We start from the raw sequence: 14,924 nt of genomic DNA, 5'->3' as shown, positions 1-14,924 counted from the left end.
AGGTTCATCTTTCCAAGTCTCATTACCAAACAACTTTGCATTCAGCTTCATGATGGCTCCTAGATATTGAGCAACTTTCTCTTCAGTTACATCTTCATCCTCTTCAGAGGAAGAATAGTTCTCAGAGCTCATGAATGGCAGAAGAAAGTTTAATGGGATCTCTATGGTCTCTATATGAGCCTCAGATTCCTTTAGGTCCTCAATAGGGAACTCCTTTCTGTCTGGAGGACGTCCCATGAGGTCTTCCTCATTGGGATTCATGTCCTCCCCTTCCTCTTTGGATTCGGCCATTTTGATTATATCAATGGCCTTGCACTCTCTTTTTGGATTCTCTTCTGTATTGCTTGGAAGAGTACTAGGAGGAGTTTCAGTGATTTTCTTACTCAGCTGACCCACTTGTGCCTCCATGTTTCTAATGGAGGACCTTATTTCATTCATGAAACTTAAAGTGGTCTTAGATAGATCAGAGACTATATTTGCTAAGCTAGAGGGGCTCTGCTCAGAATTCTCTGTCTGTTACTGAGAAGATGATGGAAAAGGCTTGCTATTGCTAAACCTGTTTCTTCCACCATTATTATTATTGAAGCCTTGCTTCTGTGGATCCTTCCATGAAAAATTCAGATGATATCTCCATGAAGGATTATAGGTGTTGCCAAAGGCTTTACCCATGTAATTTATCTCTGCCATTGCAGGGTTCTCAGGATCATAAGCTTTTTCTTCAGAAGATGCTTCTTTAGTACTGTTGGATGCATTTTGCAATCCATTCAGTCTCTGAGAAATCATGTTGACTTGCTGAGTCAACATTTTGTTCTAAACCAATATGGCATTCAGAGCATCAATTTCAAAAACTCCCTTCCTCTGAGGCGTCCCATTACTCACAGGGTTCCTCTAAGAGGTGTACATGAATTGGTTATTTGCAACCATGTCAATGAGTTCTTGAGCTTCTGCAGGCATTTTCTTTAGGTGAATGGATCCACCTGCAGAATGGTCCAGTGATATCTTAGAGAACTCAGATAGACCATCATAGAATATATCTAAAATGGTCCACTCTGAAAGCATGCCAGAAGGACACTTTTTGGTCAACTGCTTGTATCTTTCCCAAGCTTCATAGAGGGATTTACCATCTTTTCGCCTGAAGGTCTGAACATCCACTCTAAGCTTACTCAGCTTTTGAGGAGGAAAGAACTTAGCCAAGAAGGTCGTGACCAGCTTATCCCAAGAGTCCAGGCTATCTTTAGGTTGTGAGTCCAACCATGTTCTAGCTATGTCTCTTACAGCAAAAGGGAAAAGCATGAGCCTGTAGACTTCAGGATCTACTCCATTAGTCTTAACAGTATCACAGATCTGCAAGAACTCATTTAAAAATTGATAGGGATCTTCTGATGGAAGTCCATGAAACTTACAGTTCTGTTGCATTAGAGCAACTAGTTGAGGCTTCAGCTCAAAATTGTTTGCTCCAACGGCAGGGATTGAGATGCTTCTTCCATAAAAATTGGAAGTAGGTGTAGTATAATCACCAAGCATCCTCCTTGCATTATTGTTGTTGTCATTATTTTTGCCTTCCATCTCCTCTTCTTTTTTGAAAATTTCTGTAAGGTTTTCTCTGGATTGTTGTATTTTAGCTTCTCTTAGTTTCTTCTTCAGAGTCTTTTCAGGTTCAGGATCTGCTTCAACAAGAATATTCTTATCCTTGCTCTTGCTCATATGAAAAAGAAGGAAACAGAAAATAATAATAGGGATCCTCTTTACCACAGTAGAGAGATTTCTTTATGTGAGTAAAAAAAATAAGAAGAAAATCCGAACACAGGTAGAGGGGAGAAGGGGGTTCGAATTATGAATAGAAGAGAAGTGTTAGTAGATAAATAAATAAATAGAAGAAGATGAGAGGGAGAGAATTTCAAAAATTATTTTTGAAAAATAGCTAGTGATTTTCGAAAATTAAGAGAAGAAATAAAATTAAAATTAAAATTTGAAACAATTAGTTAATTAAAAGAATTTTGAAAAAGAGTGAGAAATTTTCGAAAGTTAGAGAGAGAAAAGTAGTTAGGTAGTTTTGAAAAAGATAAGAAACAAACAAAAAGTCAATTAGTTAGTTGAAAAAGATTCGAAAATCAATTTTGGAAAGATAACGAGTTAGAAAAGATTTTTGAAATTGATTTTGAAAAAAAGATATGATTGAAAAGATATTTTGAGAAAGATTTTATTTTTAAAATTAAAATTGATTACTTGACTAACAAGAAACTAAAATATATGATTCTAGAATTTAAAGATTGAAAGTAACAAACTTCAAATTTTTGAATCAATCACATTAAAGTTTTTAAAATTTTGAAATAAAGATAAAAAAACATTTTGAAAATCAATTTTAAAAATTTTCAAAAATAAAAAAAATTAAAAAAGATTTGATTTTTGATAAAGATTTTGAAAAGATAAGATTTTTAAAATTGAAATCTTGACTTAACTAACAAGAAACAACTTATTTTAAAATTTTTTGACTAAGTCAACCCAAAGATTTCGAAATTTATGAGTAAAATAAGGAAAATATATTTTTTATTTTTTTAATTTTTAATGAAGAGAGAGAAAAACAACTAAATGACTCAAAACATAAAAATTATGAATCAAAACACATGATGCATGCAAGAACACTATGAATGTCAAGATGAATACCAAGAACACTTTGAAGATCAAGATGAATATCAAGATTTATTTTTGAAAAATTTTCAAGAAAAGAAAAACATGCAAGACACCAAACTTAGAAATTTTTCATGTTTAGACACTATGAATGCAAAAATGCATATGAAAAATAACAAAAGACACAAAAAAAGAAAATATGAAGATCAAACAAGAAGACTTACCAAGAACAACTTGAAGATCATGAAGAACACCATGCATGAGTTTTTCGAAAAAATGCATAAATTTTAAAAACATGCAATTGACACTAAACTTAAAAATTAACACTAGACTCAAACAAGAAACACAAAATATTTTTGGTTTTTATGATTTTATAATTTTTTTGTATTTTTTTCAAAAATTATTTTGGAAAAACGAAAAAGAAGAAAAAATTTTGAAAGATTTTTGAAAACTTTTTGAAAAGAAAATTATCTAATCTGAGCAACAAGATGAACCGTCAGTTGTCCAAACTCGAACAATCCCTGGCAACGGCGCCAAAAACTTGGTGCACGAAATTGTGATCATCAACAATGGCGCCAAAGACTTGGATCTCTCAAACGTGAATCACACTTTGTCACAACTTCACACAACTAACCAGCAAGTGCGCTGGATCGTCCAAGTAATAAACCTTACGTGAGTAAGGGTCGATCCCACGGAGATTGTTGGTATGAAGCAAGCTATGGTCATCTTGTAAATCTCAGTCAGGCGGATAATAATGGTTATAATAGTTTTCGAATATAACAATAAATAAAGCATAAAATAAAGATAGATATACTTATGTAATTCATTGGTGGGAGTTTTAGATAAGCGCATGAAGATGCTGTGTTCCTTTTGAATCTCTGCTTTCCTACTGCTTTCATCCAATCATTCTTACTCTTTTCTATGGCAAGCTGTATGTTGGGTTTCACTGTTGTCAATGGCTACCTCCCGTCCTCTCAGTGAAAATGGTCCAAATGCGCTGTCACCGCACGGCTAATCATCTGTCGGTTCTCGATCATGTCGAAATAGGATCCATTGATCCTTTTGCGTCTGTCACTACGCCCAACACTCGCGAGTTTGAAGCTCGTCACAGTCATTCCATCTCAGATCTTACTCGGAATACCACAGACAAGGTTTAAACTTTCCGGATCTTAGGAATGGCTGCCAATAATTCTAGCTTATACCACGAAGACTCCGATCTTTCGGAATGGAGGCTAAGAGATACGCGCTCGATCTAAGGTAGAACGGAAGTGGTTGTCAGGCACGCGTTCATAGGTGAGAATGATGATGAGTGTCACGGATCATCACATTCATCATGTTGAAGTGCAGCGAATATCTTAGAATAAGAATAAGCATGAATTGAATAGAAGAACAATAGTAATTGCATTAATAGGCACACGTTCATAGGTGAGAATGATGATGAGTGTCACGGATTATCACATTCATCAAGTTGAGGAACAGCAAATATCTTAGAATAAGAATAAGTTGAATTGAATAGAAGAATAATAGTAATTGCATTAATACTCGAGGAACAGCATAACTCCACACCTTAATCTATGGTTTGTAGAAACTCCACCGTTGAAAATACATAAGTGCAAGGTCTAGGCATGGCCGAATGGCCAGCCTCCCCAAATAGCATGTGAATTCGAAAATTGAAAAAAAGACTCTGGTCTAAGGACTAGACGTCCAAAGATGATCTAAGGATATTCCAAAGATGAAAATACAATAGTAAAAAGTTCTATTTATACTAAACTAGTTACTAGGGTTTACAAAAATAAGTCTAAATGCAGAAATCCACTTCCGAGGCCCACTTTGGTGTGTGCTTGGGCTGAGCTTGAGCTTTACACGTGCAGAGGCTTCTCTTGGGGTTAAACGCCAAGTTGTAACGTGTTTTTGGCGTTTAACTCTGGTTTGTGACGTGTTTCTGGCGTTTTACTCCAAAATGCAGCATGGAGCTGGCGTTGAACGCTAGTTTGCATCGTTTAAACTCGAATAAAGTATGAACTATTATATATTGCTGGAAAGCCCTAGATGTCTACTTTCCAACGCAATTGAGAGCACACCATTTGGAGTTTTGTATCTCTAAAAAATTCATTTCGAGTGCAGGGAGGTTAGAATCCAACAGCATCAGCAATCCTTTGTCAGCCTTCTATCAGATTTTTGCTCAGGTCCCTCAATTTCAGCAAGAAAATACCTAAAATCACAGAAAAATACACAAACTCATAGTAAAGTCCAGAAATGTGAATTTTGCATAAAAAACTAATAAAAACATCCCTAAAAGTAGCTAGATCCTACTAAAAACTGCCTAAAAACAATGCCAAAATGCGTATAAATTATCCGCTTATCAGATTTGCATCTATAATCATTCCTTTTTTCCAAAATAAACTTCAAGTATCGGGTCCTTTTCTATGTTGATGCACATCTTTGTTATTATATAATGTGTGTTTTTTAATTAGTTGTGCCTTTTTTTAGTTTTTTGTTTAGGATTTGCTATTTCAACTTCTAAACGATTCAGAAAAAGTTTGTATGTTCAGGACTGTTGTCATAGATCATCTGCCTTTGAAATTAAAGAGGAACATTAATGCAGGATTTGAGAAGGCTCTCCAAAATACTGGAGGTCCTTGCTCAAAGATGGCCAAGGTTAAGGACATTTAGGATGGATATCTTATCCATCATAACTTAGCTGTTGACTTAGGTCTAGTATATTAAAATTCTAAATTAGATTTTACTTGTCATATGTATAGAAGGACACAGCTTATAGTAGAGTGTAGAATTTTCAATTCTCTTCTATAAATGTAATTAGTTAATATTACCAACTATGGTTATATGAATAAATGCAGCAACTTTATTAGCTCTTTAGTGCCTTATTTATACTTCTTTGGTTTTCTTAGTAGTATTTTTGTATGTCTATCTTGCACATTATGTATGGTTCTGAAAATCAGACCGGACCGGCCGATTCAACCAGAAAAATCGAAAATCGGTTATCTAGCCGATCCGGGTAATGTTGAAAACTGCCTGACGTAAAACCGATGAAAAACCGGTCGAACTGGCGGTTAACCGGCGAACCGGAAAAACCGTCCGATTTTTTTCGGTTTAGTGGTTTGCAACTTCAGATGCCAAACAACGTCGTTTTGGCATTTTTCTAAAAAAAAAAGAAAAAGAAAGAGAAAGGCGTACGCGAAAGTCCTAAGGCACTGCCACTAACCCTAATCTGAGTAATCCCCTCCCCCCTTCTTCCCCTTTTCCCTAACCTAATCTGAGCATTCGGCGCCAACCTCCATTCACCCACCAAGGCCACCATAGCCACCCACAGCCATCCACAGCAGCCGCGACCACCACCGGCCGAGCCCGCCTCCTCGTCGCCACCCACAACCATCGACAGCAACAGCGACCACCACCGGCCGAGCCCGCCTCCTCGTCGCCACCCACAACCATCGACAGCAACATTGACCACCACCTCGCTGACGCTGAAAATCTGGTACCTACCTCCTCGCTCTTTTAATCTCGTCGGTGCTGCGCGCTTGCTGCATTTATGATTCTTCGACTCGGTGTTCAACATTTTTGTGTTCAATCTTTGTAACTCATGCCTTTATCCTTTTGGTTACAGACTATGGACGCGTTGAAGAGTGAAGAAGTATCGGCAGCTGTTTTGTCTTCCACCAGATGAAGTAAGTGATTTTCTATGTTTTCAAGTTAGCTGTTCTAATTTCTTAAGGTTTTGCTTATTGGTTTACCGATTACTGTTATAGCATAGAATTGAATAGAATTGAATGGTATTCTAGTCAAATTTGCAGTTTTTCGGAAAGTGTTTGTATATGATCGTGTCCTTATGTCACTTCTTGGCAAAGCATTCAATGAAGTCGGGTTGGGAAACCTCATTGATGAGATGCTCAAAAAAATTGCTTATAAGTCCCAGGTCAAAAGTCTCTTATTTTGCAAATTGTGGACCTTCTCTTGATTAATGGTGGATAAGATTGTTCACACACCCTATTTATTTATCGACACTCCTCCATGAAGGTTTTTTACTTTCATTTCCTTACTCTCAAGTAATATTCAGACTATTGAGTCAATTGCTTCCTTTTTTAATATATAAATTCTTTAGAGGTTAACTAATTCTAATGACCTTGGACCCTGGTGGTGTATAACTAAAGGAACTATCACTCAAATCTTCAAAAAGTTCAAAACTAAAGAACAATAATTTCGGATAGCCTCAAATCAAGAGCAGTCGGGACTTTGCAAAATAAGAGACTTTTGACTGATGGCCTGTAAGCAATTTTTTTAGAACCTTATCAATGAGGTTCCCCAACCCAATCTTATTGAATACTTTACCCACTTTCTTTGGGGTAGACATATTTTGGATTTGTTTTGAAATGAAATTCCTCTTACCAACTTATCCTTCTATTGTAATGTGTATCTTATCTACACACTTTGCTTACCGTGTGAATGAAGTGTTTGAATTGTGGAGCAACCATTTTCGGGAGTGCTTTCCTTAATTATATTACCTAAAACTCAATGTATCATATTTTAGTTTTGTAATTTCAGTCCTCCAAAATCTGAATAATGTTGGCTCAACATTTTCTTAGTAAGTCATTCTTACAAAATTTCCAAAATTAGTTCTGTACCATTTATATTTAAATTATTTTTAGGTTTTTTTAATAATTTTATTTAATATTTAATTAAACCGGTTGAACTCCGGTTGAACTCCGGTCGAACCAATGAACCATTGAACTAGTAACCTCACTGGTTTATTGACCAGTCCGGTTCTCGCAACCTTGACATTATGTGATGCCTATTTTTATGAAATTACGACTTATTTTTACATAGAGTAAGGAGCTTATCAAATCCACTATTTTGGGAGAATAGGGATAAATCATTTGACTTGTGCCTAGCTAACTATTCATGGTGATTGCTTTCATAGGTCTACTTTGACTTTACCTCATAGGTTTTTAGCCTTATGTAGGTTAATTTTTGAAATAGATATGATGATAAAAAATTTATAGACAAAGTGATTTATTTTATGTATAAGGGTAAATATATGGTTGGTTTTCTCTCTTTTCAGTGGTGATAACTCTCTTCCTCTTTTTTTCAGAGGCAAGAATTCTAGAAGGGCATGTTATATCATTCAGTTGTTATATCCACAAAGAGATATCCATTTGCTTTTTTGTTTCAACGTGTGTATTTCTATACTTTGTGATCACTTTAAATCATGTCTAATTATTATTCTACTGCAAGATTAAACAGGATGAGTATTTTAAAAAGGGTAGTAAAATTACAACAGAGAAAAGGTGAGTTAGTTTTTTTCTTTATTAGCTCACAAGATGAGGATATGTTAACTAATCTATTGTTCTTTGCTAAATTAAAGCATCTTATTTTCTGCTTAATATTTTCTTCTATTTATTCTTGGTTTCTTTTATAGTTGTTAAGCCAAGAGTTTCAGCTCAGGAAACTCACTTCTCACAGTAACTGATTCCATGTTACTTTTTTAGACTATTATATTTTATATCTTTTCATTTTCCCAAATTAGTTATGCATGCTATCATAGATTTTGCATATATTTTTTATCTTACTTTGCAGCTGACTCCATGCGGTTAAATTAGTCTCCTGCAACAAATTTATTTACCATTATATCAGGTTCTATTATAAGAAAATATGTAGTCTCAAATTTTGGTAAGAGTTGATATATAAATTTATTCTTTTTGTCTCAAATATGCTAATTGATTGTTCTTGTTTGTTCGACTTGGTTAAATGCTATACTTCTTTGGAGTTATAGATCAATCATCAGAGATTTATGATGCTTCTATAAGTATTGCACCTATGCTTGATGACGCTCATGATCATCCATTATTTGCACAAAGTGAAATGCAAGGTTAGTTTCTTGTGAGGTCTCGACTAAATAATAATAATAAATTTAAAGAAGAAAAATGAGTATAATCATATGGGGCAACATAATGGCGTCTTCAATCAAACATACTTGAACAAGTACAATAATGAAGTAGAAAATAAAGGAAAAAATATATAGCTAGAGAAAGATTTAAACCAATGTTCTAAAAACCGGTTCGAACCGGCCGGTCGAACCGTGAACCGTTGAGAAAAGCGGTTCGAACAATAAACAAAACCGTAGATTTCAGAAATCGCCATCGAACCGGTGAATCGGTCGGGAACCAGTCGGTCAAATCGAACCGTGATCCGACCGGATTTTAGAGAAGGCAACTAAACGTTGCCGTTTCAATCCCCAAAAATCCCTAACTATTACTCCGTCGCATAGCCAAGCCCTAATCGATCTCCTCAGTCCTCTCAGTCTCGCACACACACTCAGTCAGGGGGAGGGCTCCTCAATCTCATCGAGCTCACCTCCGTCCAGCCACCGTCTCGTGCCGCCGCCGTCGTCGTTCCTTCGAACAGCCACCGCCTCGTGCTCGCTCACTTCGCCTCCATCGCGCAGCAACCAGTGCAACCTTCGAAGCCTCCATCGCGCAACCTTCGAAGCCTCCATCGCACAGCAGCCATCGCGACCTTCGAAGCCACCATCTACTGCTCTGTCTCCCTCGGTGTCTCTCGGTGTCTCTGTCTCCCTTGGTCGCTCGGTGTCTTTGTCTTTGTCTCTCGGTGTCTCTGTCTCCTTCCACAACCACTGTCTCTTGTGTGTTCTCTAGGTAATTTTTTTTATTAACTATGAATTTACGATTGAATAATTACTTGATTCTGTGAAGTTCTGTGAACTCTGATATAGTGATATCTGATCATAGTTTTTTATTGCGGATGGCGACTCATGGCGGTGAGCCAAAAATCCGCCATAAAGTTATAGCGGATGGCGTTGCGGAAAATGGCGGAAATGGCGGATTACCTAAAATACACATATATGTACAAAAAAAACATGCAGAAAAATTGCAAATATAATAAACTATAAAATCTATCTATATAAGCAACTTTCTAGTCATAAAACATCTAATTAATATAGCAAATATAGTAGCAAATTTAGCAAATAAATATAACATCAAGTTCAAATCATAACTCAAAAGTCATAAGCAAGCCATAAAATAGAAGACATAAAACATAAAAACTATAAACCATCTACATTCTATTTCTAGCTCTCATCAAATTCATCCAAATTAACACGATTATTATCGTGTCCCTCTACCCCCTCATCATCCTCTGATTCAGTATCATTGAATTGAATCTCCTCTTCTTGTTCTTCTTCATTTTCAGAATCCTCTTCATCTTCAAAATCTGGTTCTTCTTCCTCTTCCACAATTACTGCTTTTCCTTTTCCTTTTTTTGAAGCCTTAGACCCACTTGGTCCACCCTTTGCACCACCTCTTGCAGTTGCAGGTTCTTTTCTTTTTCTATTTTGTTGTCTTCTAGTATATGTCGTAGGCTCATGTCCTTCTATTGCTTCAAAAATAAGGTTCCAACTCAAAGTGTTGTCATCTTGATGAACCAAATCAGCATCATCATCCACATTATCATCATCTCGAAAGGTGGTAGTTCCAATTTCTCCCATTAACCACTCATTACACTCATCAATGTCATTGAGTGCAATAGGGTCAACTTCATCTTTAAGGTTATACCTCTCGATGAGTTGTTGGTTATACTTTATGAAGACCAAACTCTCCATCCTTTCATGATCAAGCCTATTTCTTTTCTTAGTATGAATATGCTCAAATATACTCCAATTGCACTCACATCTAGAAGCACTACAAGTCAAGCTCAAGATCTTGATAGCAAGGTCTCGCATGTTTGGAGCTTCATGCCCATATGTCCGCCACCAAAATGCTATAAAATTAAAATAAATTTGTCCAAGCCTTTAATCGAACTAAATTTATAAAGTTTTGTAAAATTTATAACAATCTTACCGGGTGAAATCTTTTTCCTCTGAGATTTTGCAAAGGATGATCCAAAAAGTCCATAGCCGGCCTTATATAGTGCTTGCTCCTCCAATATCTTCTCTTGCACAGCTACACTTGGCACCAATCTAGTGATGCACTCAAACCATCCCTTTGTAACTTCTAAATCCAATTCAATGCGAGGATTATCATAAAACAAATCCGGATTCAGAAAATGACCAGCTGCATGCAACGGACGATGAAGTTGGCAATTCCATCTGTTGTCAACGATTTTAAAAACTTCAGAATATTTGTTCACATCATTAGAAAATGTTTTCATGATGCATTCCTTTGCCTTCTCCATTGCTTCATATATATAACCCATTGGCGGCTTCTTCTCCCCATCAACAAGTCGAAGCACCCGAACAAGAGGCCCCATGATCTTAAGGGTGTACTTGACATGATTCCAAAAAGAGGGCCTAATAACAATCTTTGTTGCCTCCCTCCCTTTTGCCTCCCTTGACAACTTATTCCTTACCCAATCATCCGAAGTGAACATTCTTCTTAGATTTCCTTTCTCCTCATAAAGCCTTTCCAAAGAGAGAAATGAAGTGGCAAATCGGGTGACTGCATGCCTCACCAATTCCTTGCCATTTGTGAATTGTCTCAACATGGATAAAGTGCTAGAGTGGCTATAAGTGAAGCTAACCAAAGAAATGGCACTTTTTATGGTTTTTTGGATTAACGGTAACTTCCCAATGTCTTCAAGCATCAAATCCAAACAATGGGCAGCACACGGGGTCCAAAACAAATTCGGTCTTTTCTCCATCAGCAACTTACCGGCTAGAACATAATTGCTCCCGTTGTCAGTTACAACTTGAACAACATTTTGCTCCCCAATTTCCTCAACAATACCATCAAGAAGCTCAAACATTTTTTCACCCGTCTTCACATAATCAGAGGCATCAATAGACTTCAAAAACATTGTCCCAGCAGGAGAGTTTACAAGAAAATTGATAATGCTCCGTTGTCTCTTATCCGTCCAAGCATCTGACATAATAGAGCAGCCATACTTTTCCCATTGTTCCTTATGACCCTTCAACAAGTCTTTGGTGTATTCTAATTCTTCATTAAGGAGTAGCACCCTTAGAGCATGATAAGTGGGAGCAGGTAAATTAGGACCAAAGCTTCCAACAGCCCACAACATTTCTTGAAAACTCTTCAATCTCATTGGATTCAATGGAATCCCAGCTTGGTAGAACCACCGGGCTATGTATCGATGAACTCTACGAACTGCTTCCTTATTACATGCTTCCTTGATATTCTGTTGCCTCAATTTCTCCTTTTTGTTTCTTGCAATGGCAGTTTCGGGTCTTTTCATAAACAAGTCCATTGGACCTCTCATAGAACTTGCCCCCCCTCTAGCTGCTGCCATTGGAGTTGGATTTGGAATTTCATCAATTCCTTGAGCATCTTCCTCTGACAATCCAAAGCCCAAACTATCTAAATCAAGCTCCCTAGCATTGACACTATGTTCCTCAGTGCTTGCCGGCATAGAACTTTGTCTTCCTCAATTTTTTTTTTTGGTTGTAGAACTCCCATAATTCAGCAATAACATCCTTTGGGACCATTTTACATCCAGCAACATTCCCAGGCTTAATCATTAAGTGCTCCTTTGCCCGTGTAATTCTTCCTCTCGTAATTTTTCCACAAAAATTACATATGGTGTCATTGGTATTTCCCTCTTCTACAGCAGTAACATATTTCCACCCTGGATCAATCCTACTGGCACGGACAGCAGCTGCAGGACGAGCAGCAGTTCCAGCAACATGGCCAGCAGAGGCAGAGGCAGGGGCAGGGGTAGGAACAGGGGTAGAGGCAGGGGCTGGTCTAGAAGTTGACATGATGAACTGAGCTGAAAGGAAAAAAAATTGGAGGAAGAGAAGTTTATGAGGGAAGAGAAGGAGAAGGAGACAGGGAAGTGGGTGAACTGATTCACTGAATGAAAAAAAAAAGAAACGGTACTTCTACAAACCAGAAAAAAGAGGGAATTGTGGTGATGAACGGCGGTGACCACCACCGGCGACGGGCGGCGACGGACGGCGACGGGCAGTGGCTCAGCGGTGATTGGAGGCAGAGAGAAGAGAGAAAGAGAACAGAGAAAGAGCCGTTCTGGAGGTTGAAGGCTCGTTTTTGAACTGCAGCTGCTGAAGGTGGGTTACACTTTCATTTAGGGTTTTGCAAAATTACCCAATTACCCCCGAATTTTTTTAAAAAACCCGAAAAAATCCGCCATTTTCGCCATTCTCCATGGCGGACCGCCATGGCGCCACCGCCATTGCGGCGCCTTTTGCCCCGCCGTGATAAGCACGTTGCGGTGGCCTACATATGGCGGTGAGGTCAAATCCCGCCACGCCATTCCGCCATGGCGCCGCCATGGCCGCAATTTTAAAACACTGTATCTGATATGTGGTTTATTGATATAGTGAAGTTTTGTGAACTCTGATTCAAGTCATTCAACTGTGAACTGATATGGTGATATAGTGATTGAATAATTGTTTTTCTGTGAACTGTGAAGTGTGAACTAATATAGTGATTGAATAATTGATTGAATAATTGTTTGCCTGTTTCAACTGATTTTTCAACTGAATAATTGAAATTGAAATTGAAATTCTGCAACTAATTGATAGGTAGGTTTTGTTTGTTTATTTCTCCTGAATTGAAATTGAAATTCTGCAACTAATTTTCTGGTTTGAGTGAGTAAGAGTCAGCTTTTTCTGCTATTTAACTTCATGTTGTTTTATGGGAGTACAGCTTGATGGAGCTATTAAGGAAGCTTTTGATGTGGCGTACAACAATATATATGCATTCCATGCTGCTCAAAAGACACCTGAGAGAATTGTTGAGAACTTAAAAGTATGTATGCCATTTCAATTCTTATTCTTACTTTGGATCATCCATGTTTTATTAAGTCAATTTTTTTAAACAGTTGAAAATAAATTACTTAAAGATATGTCAAGTGGTGTCCTTTTATGACAATTGTTGCTTGCCAACTTTATTTAGAAAAGGCTAGATATTCCTAGAAAGATTAAATACAAAATATGTGGAAGATTTATTTTGGTTCTAGTTAGATGTGCATTACTGCCCCTGATTTATGGATTTTCACCATTATGTTTGTGCCAAGTTCTTTGATTTTGTAATTATGCTTATGTGTTTGTTCATTCTTGGGGTGTTACACCAATATTTTTGCTTTGAGTCTTCTGAAAATACTAGGAAATTCAATGCAAGCGAGCTGCAAGAAGTATTGATTCTGTGGGTCTTTATGTTCCACGAGAAACTGCTGTATTACCATCAACAGCTTTGATGCTTTCTATTGTAAGTGAAATTTTTTATCAAACTTGAATCAGTTGGATGTTGGCATGTTTATGTTTGATTGGCTGTTTTTGTTATTTGACTTTTAAGTTTGTATTTGAATGAGATCATAACATTCTGATTTATGTAACACTTTTAATTGGGATGATATTTTCAGATTTATATTAGACTATAATTATGTTTTAATGTGTTTATTTATATTTTATTTACTATTTTATTATAAAACGATTTTTTCGATTAAGGGAAAAAAATAACGCTGAGACAGAGAATTAAAATTGTCTACTAGCTATCCACAATCCACCACCAGCAACAGTACAGCACCTTGCACCTACACTCAGACCAGCATCACTTTTCACCAGCGCATCCAGACTCTAATATTGTATCTAAGTAGTAGAGCAAAGGAAGATTTCAACATCATAGGCAAAGAAAGAAAGACATTGAGAGAGAGCAAAATAACAAATAATGACCAAGAAAATAGAACACAAAAACTCACCACAAATGCAACAGAGCAGTTATCTAAAGAAGGAACAGAGTCACCCGGAGACAATGAAAGGGAAGCACGAGCACAACCTTCGAAAGAATAGAGCCACAAGACGTGACTTCAACCCGCAGCAGAGGAGAATCACCAGCAGAGCCTGCAGCAGAGCAGATAGAAGAGAGTGCGAGGAGAGTGTCCAACGAAAAAGTGATAGGGCGACGGCGTTTAAAGATGAGTCGATGGTGGTTTAGTTTAGCTTAGGGTTTTGGGTGAAATATGTGTTGATTAGGGTAATTGATTTAGGTGAAATTGAATGAGAAAATTTTGGAAGGATTTCAAATAGCTTCTATGTTATTTTAGGTCTGACTCATTTGTAATGTTCTAATAATCAAACTTCTGTAATTAATATTTATGTAAATTGTTACTTAATTATATTATTGCAATTTAAACTATTAATTAACCTACGTACATTTTATTCAATTTCTATTATTAGGAATTGAGCAGTGAATTTTTTGTATTAATTATTTTATCTTCTTAATAAATTAATTTTAAATGATAAATTTTCTTCTGTTTAAAAGATAAATTTAAAACTACTTTTATTCAAT

The 14,924-nt window shown here is 36.8% G+C and overlaps 1 protein-coding gene and 1 long non-coding RNA gene across 3 annotated transcripts; one reads left to right on the top strand and one right to left on the bottom strand.

Annotated features, from left to right (window-relative positions):
* Positions 1–5,856: 5,856 nt before the first annotated feature.
* LOC110275248 (uncharacterized) lies at positions 5,857–14,074 on the top strand. The gene is made up of 3 exons (XR_008002526.1): positions 5,857–6,124; positions 6,254–6,314; positions 13,284–14,074. It is a non-coding gene; the product is annotated as an uncharacterized LOC110275248 (long non-coding RNA).
* Positions 9,148–13,272, bottom strand: LOC110275247 (uncharacterized). Of its 2 annotated transcripts, XM_052253807.1 has the most exons (3): positions 12,505–13,272; positions 10,500–12,384; positions 9,148–10,419 (listed from the first exon to the last, which is right to left on the bottom strand). In XM_052253807.1, exons 2-3 carry the CDS (start codon positions 12,022–12,024, stop codon positions 9,731–9,733), a joined length of 2,214 nt encoding a protein of 737 aa, XP_052109767.1. In that variant the 5' UTR covers positions 12,025–12,384; positions 12,505–13,272; the 3' UTR covers positions 9,148–9,730. The 2 variants fall into 2 exon arrangements, with proteins under 2 accessions (XP_052109767.1, XP_020986621.1); XM_021130962.2 differs by having other exon boundaries at positions 10,500–13,272.
* Positions 14,075–14,924: the final 850 nt, after the last annotated feature.

This window comes from Arachis duranensis, chromosome 9 (genome assembly GCF_000817695.3).
Source record: "Arachis duranensis cultivar V14167 chromosome 9, aradu.V14167.gnm2.J7QH, whole genome shotgun sequence".
NCBI lineage: Eukaryota > Viridiplantae > Streptophyta > Magnoliopsida > Fabales > Fabaceae > Arachis > Arachis duranensis.
The sequence above is the reverse complement of the archived record's forward strand: the minus strand, read 5'-3'. Positions and strand labels throughout refer to the sequence as shown.